Source organism: Zeus faber, assembly GCF_960531495.2.
Source record: "Zeus faber genome assembly, chromosome: 11".
NCBI classification, from domain to species: domain Eukaryota; kingdom Metazoa; phylum Chordata; class Actinopteri; order Zeiformes; family Zeidae; genus Zeus; species Zeus faber.
The window spans coordinates 19,414,932-19,426,867 of NC_137205.1; the positions used below are offsets into that span (position 1 = coordinate 19,414,932).

Sequence of the window (11,936 nt, forward strand, 5' to 3'; positions counted from 1 at the left end):
GAAATAAGGTGTTGGCAATACTCTATATATTTTTTAGACAAGACAATAAAAATGACAATGAAAAGGCATTCATTTGTTTTGTCATTATTTGTTATTAAGCACATTTCCATTCAGACAATTCATTTGAGTTCATTCTTGTAACAGACATCTTTATGGATAATCCCTTCCCTCATGATTTGAGGTTTATGGGAAGTGAAAAAAATCATTCAACTTGTAACCATACATCTTTTCAAAATGGTGGATGATAAAATACAACACAATACAACACAATAAAAAGTCAGCTCATTGCAAGTGCTACAGTATACTAGCTGACTCACCAAAGAGAATTGAAACGATGCGGACGTTCATCACCGTACTTCGCTCTCCAAATTGACAATACATTCATTTGTCTTGTCTTGGCGAACACATCTTGGAGATTTGCCCACCAAAACAAGGCTGGTTTAATAAGATCTCAGACAAATGCAAAATGCCATGCAAATGGATTAGCACATAACTAACACAACTATTTATTTAACAGAAATCTATCTATCTATCTATCTATCTATCTATCTATCTATCTATCTATCTATGGTGTGGGGATGGTGTGTGTTGAGCAGCCACACCTGTCCTGGGTCTGGGCAATTGGGACCCCGGATCAGTGTGGCTGCACGCCCGTTGCTCATTGGGTTTGTCTAACGAGCAACAGGTAAAACCCCCGTCCCCTCATCACACTCTCTACAATAAACTGCCGTTTACAGCCCTGTTGTCTGTGCCGGACGACCTTTTGCCTTTGCTGGAACTTGCAATATAAAAATAGCAAAACTATGAACACAAAATAAAGAAACGACGTTGATTTTCCAGTCGTAAAACAGTTCATATTAGTGAGGAACGTGTTCAGAATGTTCAGAATTGTCTCCCCCACAAAAATAATTGCAAGGGGGGGGACAACAACAACAACAACAACAACAACATTGTTATGGAAATGATGCACTAGTTTACAATGGTACAAACGTGGCTCCTACATCCGCCGGCGGTGGAAACGCAAAGAACCGCCTCCAGCTCGGAACCTTTCCCCCCTGTTCTCCGTTTCCCGCCGAGCTTTTTAAGCCGCACGGACGGAAACACTGGGCGACCGCGCTCGGCTAAAGCTAGCCGACGCCGTCACCACCCTGTCCGTGCCGGGGCGGCGGTTCGTCGGTACGTGTGGAGCGGCGCGGCGCCTTGTCGTCGACGCGATGCCCCCGCGAGGGATCTCTGTTAATCCGCGTATGCGTTCGTAAGACAATTAAAAAAAAAAAAAGAAAAAAAAGAAATGCTCTCGATTCAAAATTGTTGACCTAAGTGCTAGCGGGAGCTAAGATAAATGCTACTCGAATATACATATACGTGGATATTTACGGAACAAATGAATGCACTCAATAGAAAGCAATACAAACGAATTTAACTACTAACTAACTAGTAATGTAAACTAATTATAAAGTGCGAGCCCACTGATATGCGAACTTATGTACAGTCGTTAAAGGGAAATCTGTGGCTCACAATGGAGGAAATGAGGCTTTGCCAAAATACAGCGCTTGGCTTTTTGAGTTGCCACCGCCACCATTTTAACCCAGAACAATTCTTTAATGAGGGCCTTCTTCTCCTGGACCTGAAAGGCCATAAAACGCCGTACAACGTAAGGCGACGGAGACCGGCTCCATCAGCGTCGCCGTCTAATCTACTCGGTCGGTCGGTGGGTGGGTGCTAGGGAGGAAAGCACGAGCTAGCCATCTGCGCCATCGAGTTGTATTTGTTTGTTTTGCACGTCACAGGCATTTTGTATTATTTGTTGCATGTGTTTACTGCCGTCTCAAGTTCTGTCTCAATGTTTTTTTTCCCCAACAGGACGCTAAGCTATTGAACTGATTCCATGATCATATCTCGAGTGGATTTATATATTAACTGAGCCAACCATGGCGTCTCTGGTAAGACTTCTAAGTAGAATCGATTTTGTCCACATTGTAGATGAAAGTTAACCGTTTGTTCGTGCCTTTTTTTTTGGGGTTTAAATTGTGTTTTTCTCTTAAACACAGGGAGGCAGTAGTTCTTCGGCTACTGATTACACAGTCAGAGTCCCAAAGTGAGTACTTACTTTGCCAGGATTGACAAACAAAGAAAGTTCACAATGCTTTTGTTTGTGAGAAAATGCCAATGTACTCAAGATTCAAGATTTTTTATTTGTCACATACATATACATACTTTCATACATATATGCAGTGAAATGTAAGCTCTTAAGCTCTTATCTTTTTTTCTTTTATTTTTTTTTTATTTTATAGTGTGTCAACTGTTTAGGGCTGGCAATAATTCAATGATGAATGTTTGTCTTTCAATGCTATCATATTTAAGGTTGATCATAATTAAGGTCCATAAGAACATGTTACTGTTTATCACAATCACAAAACCTAGTTTTGGTGTCTGGAAGGCGACATTAATATATTGTCCAAGTCGAGCGGCTGTTTTATTGAAGTCTTTTTAACTTGGAGGCAGCTATTTTTGTATTTCCGCTATACGTAACATTGGCTATGGTTCTCAAGATAAACTCATCATGTCGGTGAGTTCTTATGTGTCCCCTTCAATTGGTCCTCCCTACTCATCTGTCTGTTCCACAGGAACACCACCAAGAAATACAGCATCATGGCGTTCAACGCAGGGGACAAAGTCAACTGCTCTACCTGGACACAGGTGGACCAATGCTCTGATATCTGGATCCTTATGTGTTTCCCATTTGACATGTTTCACTCATCATATGTTAACAATATGAAACACACATCCCATATTTTAATGTGTATCTAGACATCCTCGCTGTAGAAGCGGGGACTGCACAAGCTAAAGAGTGAAGAGCATATGAACAATGAAATGACTTCTGTCTCAATATTTTCTTATTTTTGTCAGTTACATCTGCTTACATATTTTTTAAGAAAAATGAGCTTCACAACTTAACTAGATGATAATTGAATACATTTTGCACTGTAACCTGGATACATTTTCTGCTGTTACAATTCTGTTAGCTCTCAGCAATTGTGTATATGGCCGTGTTGATCAGTCAACATTATTTAATAACATTATTATAAGGATCATTGCTAAATAGTTTGCAATGAGGATCACTGTTACATACATACTTACTTGTCTTGAGGGATTTGCATTATATCATGCCTAATTAAGTCATGGAGATTTTCACATTTGCATGAGTGCTATTTTGATATGGGATATTTCCCTCCTTGATCTGGAGTGAGATGGGATGTTTCCCTTTAGAAAGTCCTCGTGAATGCCTCACTTAGATATTTTTTTTTCTATTTCTATCAAACTCCCTTCCCACCCAGGCTCGCATGGAGCGTGACCTCAGCGCTCGGCGGATGTACGGCGAGGAGGAGACACCCGAGGGCGCGGCAGGGAGCGAGTTTGGCAAGAAGCAGCGGGAGGAGGCACGCCGGAAAAAGTTTGGAATCGTGACCCGGGAGTTTAAAGTGGAGGACCAGCCGTGGGTCCTCAAGGTCAACGGCAAGGCAGGCAAGAGGTGAAGACGCCTCTGCTCGCATCCTGTCAAGTTCAGATCAGACGACACTGATCAATCTTTGCTTAACAACAAAGAAGATGACAAAAGAGAGTGAATCCTCTGCTATCCAATACCCCCTCCAAGGGATGTTCAGTCTCTTTTTTTTTTTTTTTTCTTTTTCTCCTGAGCTCGAAATACTGAATTTAACATGCTGCTATTATTATGGTACAGAAAATGTGACCAGACTGAGGAATGTATAGTTAGCCTGTCTGATCCGGATAATTACTGTTCTCCTGTTATTTTTAATAGTGTGGCTGTTAGAGTGGTTACCTTTTTGATTTTATTTGTCATAGCTATGATTTGCTTAGTCTGTGCATGTATCCATGTTCGTAACAGGTTTAAAGGTCAAAAGAAGGGTGGCGTGACAGAGAACGCCTCCTACTACATCTTCACCCAGTGTCCAGATGGAGCTTTCGAAGCATTCCCTGTGCACGGCTGGTACAACTTCACACCGGTGGCCAAGCACCGCACACTGACCGCTGAGGAGGCGGAGGAGGAGTGGGGAAGGTGAGGAGGGAAGTTTGATGCCTGGTTTAACAAGGAGGGACGAGCTTAGAAGGGTGCCGGGTGTTACTTCATATGTCCTTCATGTTCAAGATTAACCAAATGTTCGAAAGATTAATTGGAAAGTCACTATTTAAGCCTGTAAACAATGAATGATTGGCTATTTCCTTAAACTGAAAAGATAAAGGACAGCAGGGGTCAAATAAGAATCTAAAAGTCAACCCTGATGCTATGACCTCCACTGTCTATTAAATGTTGTCGTGACCAAGAAGGTCCATTTAAAAGTCTGGATCTCTGGACGGCGCTTCTATCTTATCTGGCCTCAAAAACTTGGAAGAACAACACTGTAACCAAGCAGAGTCTGATGCAAAAAAACGTATTTGTATCTGAGAGTCAAGTACAGCAATAAAAAGTGAGTAGGGCTCCGGAACCTGACTGGCAAACTGCACTGTTGGACCGTCTTATATCCCCAACATGTTTTCTGTTTTTGGTACTTGCCCATGGCCCTCTCAGTGCAGGGAACCAGTCACATTATTGTGGGATGTCTCCCAACGAACCAGTCACAGCCTTAGGGTTACACCCATTTTTCCGGGGAAATCTCTGGGGACCCTGAAACAATGGTGTCTGCCTCTGGGCTTGTTCTGCAGGGTGATTGGCTCTCTTGCCCTTCCCTTGATACCAGTATTTTTAGGATTTTCCCGCATAGGTTTTTTAAAAAAGGTTTTTAATACAAACACAAACGACAAGGAAATTGTGGGCCAATGGCTTAAATCTACATGTGATTAGGTTTTCTGGTTATATGGGGTTTTAAGTTGGTTACATGGGTCGGAGTTGGGCAGGGTGCATGGATCATAGCCAATGGGTTTTGTGGCTTAATATAGTTGTTAGTGGGTCTTTATCATGTAGGTTCATGTAGGCCCTGTGGGGATTGTCATGCAAGCCATATGATCAATTATTGTTAACCACAACAATGTCTCTCTTTGACCCTCTCTTACAACACGAGTAATTCAAGGTTTCAAGTATAACTTGAGGTTCAAGGAAAATATAACGTTCTAAAGAATTGGAACATAAACTCAATATTTAACTTTATAACTTGTTATTCCACACAGCACGGACCAGGTTAGGGGGAAGTGATCAGGGAGCAAAGAATCCGTCAAAATGTCCTCAAACCACTTCATAGTTGGGGGCAGGCTCCTCCTTGTAGCACAGCAGGTTTCCATGCCGCACATCATACGTCGCAGCAAATTCAGCTCATTCGCCCGCAGGAGGAACAAGGTGGTCAACCACTTCAGCATCATGCTCCAGAGGCGTCTGCGGGAGCAGGAGCGCGGTGATGACGAGGAGGAAGAGGGGGAGAAGGGCGGCAAAAAGAAGAAGAAAAAGGGCGGGCGGGGAGGCGACCTGCGCATCCATGACCTGGAGGAAGACTTGGAGATGAGCAGCGACGACAGCGACAGCAGCATGGGAGAAGGTGAGACCAAGGCAGAGAGGGGGGAGTAGGAGGGTCAAGCAGCAGCAGATGATTTAAAAACTCTTAAGGTATGACATTGATTTAGCTGTGACGTGAAGGCCTGCTCATGCTTCGTGGTGGGGTGAACTTGGCTTTGCAGGGAGCTGCATGACTCTTAGAACATACTGTAGGAAATAGACTTTTCTTTTAAAACAATCTTGATCTACCTTTCCTCGACATTACAGTTATAGATGGCACCGATCTAATAATCCGTATTGGATCGGGCCCGAACCACAAGAATGCTGTATTGGGTATCCGAGGGATGAAACAAGAATCAGATTGTCTGAACACATCTAGCCTGAAATATCACAGAAATGCTTTTGTGACATCTGTGTTGCAAACTAATGTTGAAAAAAATAACGTTGTAAATACATGTGTGGGGGAGCGCTACATTGTCAGTGGTGGCAAGACTTAATGCGAATGGCGGGGGAAAAAAGCAAAACAGGGTGATAGAGGTGTATCGAGGGACGGCGCCAGCACTGGATACTCATCACAAAAACTTGTGGAAACATCACATAATAGAAGAAAAGTTGTGAAAACAACCACAAGGTGGCAGAGCAAAGCAGCTTGGTGCTTATAGACTGCCAGCAAAAAGCGAAAGTCATCAGTAAAAATCACAAATTGAAAGCATTCTGGTTGGCAAACAGAAAATATTGTGTTTTCAATTATATGATCTTGCTGTGTTTTTCAACCTCATCACCCATTCATCTATCCATCATTCACCCATTCATTGTTCCGTTGTGCCGTCGACGCTCCGGTTCAGATGGTGAGGGCAAATCCAAGGCCAAGAAGGAGAAAGAGAGCAAAGCCAAGGGGGGGAAGAAGAAGAAGAAGAAGCGAAAGGGCAGCGACAACGAGGCGATGGAGGACAGTGACGATGGGGACTACGAGGGCCTGGAGGTTGACTACATGTCAGAGGAGAGCAGGTCTGTCCCTCAAAGCCCTTTTCCGACTCTTTTGGGGCGAAAAAGTCATTTACCACAAGTTATGGGGAATTTGCCTGATCAAGCCCAAATGAACAACATGCCCATTTCAACAACATGTAACAATTTGGAGTGTGGTTATGTTAGAAGAGCGAGAGACATGTTTTACTCGTCTCTATTTTTCACCGATAGGAAATCACAAGACACTGTTTTGTATCCGTAAACAGCTTTTCAGCCCCAATCCCCAATTTAAAACATCACCATTTTTTTGTTATGTTATCCTCGACTGCAGCTCAGAGGATGAACCAGAGAAGGGCAAGCCTGCCAAGGGAGAGGGCGTTCCCAAAGGTCAGAACTTCGCTCTTTCAGTGTGCGATTGTCATTATTTCCAATATTCCAATTTTCTGAGGGTGTGTGTGTGTGTGTGTGTGTGTGTGTGTGTGTGTGTGTGTGTGTGTGTGTGTGTGTGTGTGTGTGTGTGTGTGTGTGTGTGTGTGTGTGTGTGTGTGTGTGTGTGTGTGTGTGTGTGTGCGCGCAACAGGCATAGGTCATACAAAAAAACATCTTGAATGTGATTTTGTCCGACAACTAAACCGGTGTTCCTCGTTACTTCCCTTTCTATCAGGAGTGGACGAGATGTCTGAGAGCGAGGAGGAGAGCGAGGAGGAAAAGCCGAACGAGGAGGAAACCAAAGAGGAAGAGGAGGAAGAGGAGGGGAAGAAGACGCCGGTTCAGGCGGAAAAGAAGAAGAAAAAGGGTATCTACTGTGACTTGATGGAGTACACACACACACACACACACACACACACACACACACACACAGCATCCGTCTTCAATATGAGTGTAATTATAGCTAAGTAGGAGTTTTCAACATGGTATTTGGAATTGAGAAGCAGATCTTGTGATATCTGTGAAGATATTCAATATCATTTCCCACGATGAATGTGAGACTAAATGGCTCTGTCCGAGAGAAGGTTATCGTTTTACGTGTGTGTGTGTTTACATGCACACATTCATCGGAATCGGTGAACAACTCGAACAACGGGTGTTAACTTGCTCTCGCATTACTTTGATGCCTTCGAGCAGCCCAGTTTCCGCGGCTCATTTGGCTGTTGAGGTCGAAATATTAAATGTGTTGCTGGAGCCGAGGAAGGGGGGCGGACATTCTTTGACAGCTGAATTATACGAATTATCGCCTTATTCCGAATAAAATGGGAACTTAAGTGAGAAGTTTTATTTGTTTTCTTCACTTGTGCTCAGACAGCAGCGGGGAGTCGGACAGCTCCGACGACAGCGACATCGAGGGAGAAGCCGCCTCAGCTTTGTTCATGGTGGTAAATGTCTGTGTGCTCGCTTTGTTCAATCACGTCACAAATCTTCACCTTTTTAACATAAATCTTTTTTTTTTTTTTTTTCTCTTTTCCTCTTTATTTTGACACAGAAAAAGCGGACACCTCCCAAGCGCGGTGGGGGGCGGGGGTCTGGGGGCAGCTCCAGGACCGGGAGCCGCCCGGGAACGCCGTCCATCGACGCCGCCGCCACATCCAATACGCTACGAGCTGCCGCCAGCAAGCTGGAGCAAGGTACACACACACACACACACACACACACACACACACACAGATACACACACACACACACACACACACACGGATAGATAGATAGAGATACTTAATTCATCCCTGAGGCTAATTTTGATATAACAGTAGCTCACATAAGAACAAATGGACAATAATAATACAAATATAACAATTTGACCATGGACACAGGGCTCAACAGTTAGGGTTGCCCAGTTCCCCTGGGCATCTATATTTGGGCCATTGTCAATCATCTTGTCCGCGCTGATTGCCTCGTTGTCAACCAGTGCAGTATACCTTGTCGTCTGTTTCGAACTGTTGCTAGCAATAGATTTATCTGTCAACCTCACTGAATTATAAAATGACTCTAAAAGACTCAGTCTTTTCGAGTCTTGGCAACCAAAAACAGATGCACCTCTGAAGTGGTTGCCAACTTGGAAACCACTGAAGTTAGTCTTGTGCCCTCACATTCTAATTGTAAAAGCAATTGTCTATCTAAAGAAATTTTGCATGTGTATATACTGTAAGTGCAGTACAATTAATTAAAATATCATGGAGATAAAATGGAGCATAATCCATCCAACCTGTCCTCCCCTATCCAGTTGAGTAGAATCAGAGGTTTCACAGCTAAATTGCACAGGAAGACACTAAACACATATACTTCCTCCCTTTGTGTTGTTGCTTAGGATTGTAAGATTCATCCATTTTATAAATGAATTAAATGTCCCTAACTACTACTCCTTCTCCTCCTCCTCCTCCCCCTCTCTGTAGGGAAACGCCAGCCATCGGGTCCCAGCCCGGACTCCCCAGCGGCGAAGAGGCTGAAAATGGAGCCCAACAGCCAGAGCCCGGCTCCTTCTGGGAAGAGCACACCTCAGCCTGCGTCTGGGAAATCCACCCCCAGCTCCAGGTTTTATGTTTTTTCTGTCTTGACCTTCCTGCTTTTGAATTATTCTTGGCCCATTGAAAACCACTGGGATCCCAGACTTGAGACTTTAGATAACATCAAACCCACTCCATATTCTAGTCTGGGACGGATTTACAGCAAATCAAACCCTAAAAATCAAAACCCTAAACCTACCACTGAACAATCTTACCTGTTCTAGGTGAGCCCAACCCACTTTATACTCACCTGCCAAACTCACCTGTGGAGAGAAATCCAGGAAAATCCTTGGACGTACCTGTCTGAAGTCCTATGTTTATGTATTTCAGTCATGAATCACATTTGTACATTTGTATTTTTTTGTATTTATTCCTTCTACATAGATAGACAGATACTTTATCATCCCCAGGGGGAAATTGCAGTGTCAACAGCTCATTACATAAAAAATAGGCAATAATAATAAAGAAATGGAGTAAAAATATGGAGGAAATGTGGGTTAACTGTTAAAAATAAACTGACAATATACACAAATTCCAATTATAAACAACTAAATATAACCTAAAAATAACAGAAAAGCAATAAAACAAATAAATAAAATGAATATAAATGTGATCCACCGCAGCAAAACCCGCATTGTCGCGCATTTCTAAAATCGCCAGGAGCAGCCAAATATGTGGTTTTTTAAATGTTTATTGTTTTTTATTAATTTTTTTTATCTCAACATATTTTCAAAGCCGAGTTTGATTTATAAATAGTAGATAAGTGTTAAACCGTGGAGTTTAATATTCCCGTTAGATTACATGGGGAAACACAGTTCACTTACCGAGACGCTGAATAGCGCTGAACAACGCCGATCGATGGTTTCCTTTAAGGTGAGCGAGCGCCCAGGTGAAGATTATTCCTCCATGTTCCATGTGATGTGAAGTCACAATGTGAAACCCTTTTGATGGCGTTCAACCTTTAAATCGTACTACTTTTACACACACACACACACACACACACAGATATTATTGTGTAGGGGGGCATAAACCAACGAAGAAGTCATGCTGACGTCACTTCCATAAACAAGACGAGGATCCTTCGGTTTCACTTGTCTGTGAAACTTTCATCTCCATGTTGTTATGGATTACGAGAAGCGGGTGGCAGATCTAAATCATATCGCAGACCTTAATCTGACCAGTGCGATAGATCCAAGTCAGTGTGAGCAGCACGTACTGGACTTCTTTTTCCGCGATGTTAGTCAGTTCTCCGATAGCGATGCTGAATCTAATACCGGCGTTATCTCAGACTTGGAGAACATTTCAAACAGTGGATTTCAACCTGAATGTGACGGTGAAACGGAATATTTTCAAGAACCACCGGAGGAGACTGACGATACTACGATGTTGGGGTTGGCCCACATTATAACTCCAGGAACTTTGAAGATATTTGGCATACGCACATTTAAATATTAAGTGACACACCAAGGTTGAAATGCAGAGACTCATATTACATAGACTCCACATTTTGTTGTGTTGTCTGCACTTTAAACTCCTTAATAATTTCACTTTAATAAAACATGTATATTCTTACTGTTAAATAAAAGCATTTTTAAGAACAAAAGATGCTGTTCCCTCAAAACACAAGGACAAATCAGAGATTGCCCCATACAGCAGGGTGTCAAGTAGCCATGCGGACTCACAGTTTGCCACAGCCTTGTCATTAACAAGTCATGGCTTTAAACATATTTGCTTGATTTGCACAAGTGACACCTTGTTTTGAAGCTCGGATTCTTCACTTTCAAATGACGCGAAAAAAATTAAATATATATATATATATAATTCAAAAGCCACCAAATGTACCATAAGTCTGCGGTTGGTCACAAATACAGGTGACCCCACAAAATGAACTATTAATTAATTAAATAAACCTAACATTAAACCAGAAAGATTAACCTGAAGATGAAAAAGAAAAAACACAAAAAAAGGGAGATGGAATTGCACTTCTCGGAATAAAATCATTCTGGCTCTGATTCATTCTGAATGAATTTTGTTGAGATTTGGCCCAAAAAAAGTATTATATTTTAACTTCTGCGACGCCTGATGGTCACCAGAAATAACCCCCAGCGCCCCACCCCCCCACCCCCCCTCCCTCCACCAGTGACGTGCAGCTGACGGAGGAGGCGGTGCGGCGCTACCTGATCCGCAAGCCCATGACCACCAAGGACCTGCTGAAGAAGTTCCAGACCAAGCGCACGGGCCTGAGCAGCGAGCAGACGGTCAACGTGTTGGCGCAGATCCTCAAGCGCCTCAACCCCGAGCGCAAGAACGTCAACGACAAGATGCACTTCTACCTCACGGAGTGAGAGAGGAAGGGAGGCGGAGGAGTGGAGGGGTGATGGAAAGATGGTAGAAAGGGACGTATAATAATGAAGGTTTGGTGTTGAATTGAACTTGAATGGGATAAAACACGTTTTCAGTATTTTCTTTCTTTTTTTCAATTTGAGATCATGTACTTGGAGGAAAATACACTTGTTCCTAAGTTGAGCTCCACATGACGGCAGTTTAAGTTGGGGCAGCATTTCCGAAATAATGGAAAGCTACGGTGTTGTTTTTTTTTTTTTGTTTGTTTTTGTTATTTTTATTTTTAGGCGGAGGGGTGCTGGTGTTGTTTTTGTTGTCGTCTTTTCTAATAAAATCGACAAATTTGAAAAGAAAAAAATCCTTCTCTTGTCTTGTACACACACAACTCACTCTTTTTGCACAACATTCTGAGTCTATTGTAACACTGAATTAAAGGGAATGTAATGATTCTGTGTACGATTCCACCTTTACTTGGGTATTTTCCTAATTGACCTCACAGTAAGTGATAAATTACCAATTTGTAACCAAATTTTAGGCAGACTCGACCTGGAAGCATGCTCATATAGCCTTCAGAATTCCATTAGCTGCCAAAACTGCTTGTATGGTGTGGTTTATTATTATTTTTT

At 42.7% G+C, this 11,936-nt stretch overlaps 1 protein-coding gene across 4 annotated transcripts; it reads left to right on the forward strand.

The window, feature by feature from the left end:
- The first annotated feature begins 1,110 nt into the window (after positions 1-1,110).
- On the forward strand, positions 1,111-11,658 carry gtf2f1 (general transcription factor IIF, polypeptide 1). Of its 4 annotated transcripts, none has more exons than XM_080009763.1 (14): positions 1,111-1,176; positions 1,864-1,943; positions 2,052-2,098; positions 2,628-2,700; positions 3,339-3,532; positions 3,908-4,078; positions 5,341-5,546; positions 6,349-6,511; positions 6,801-6,856; positions 7,134-7,265; positions 7,769-7,842; positions 7,950-8,091; positions 8,857-8,995; positions 11,108-11,658. In XM_080009763.1, exons 2-14 carry the CDS (start codon positions 1,932-1,934, stop codon positions 11,310-11,312), a joined length of 1,614 nt encoding a protein of 537 aa, XP_079865889.1. In that variant the 5' UTR covers positions 1,111-1,176; positions 1,864-1,931; the 3' UTR covers positions 11,313-11,658. The 4 variants fall into 4 exon arrangements, with proteins under 4 accessions (XP_079865889.1, XP_079865892.1, XP_079865891.1 ...); XM_080009766.1 differs by having other exon boundaries at positions 7,769-7,839; XM_080009765.1 differs by having other exon boundaries at positions 1,153-1,245.
- Positions 11,659-11,936: the final 278 nt, after the last annotated feature.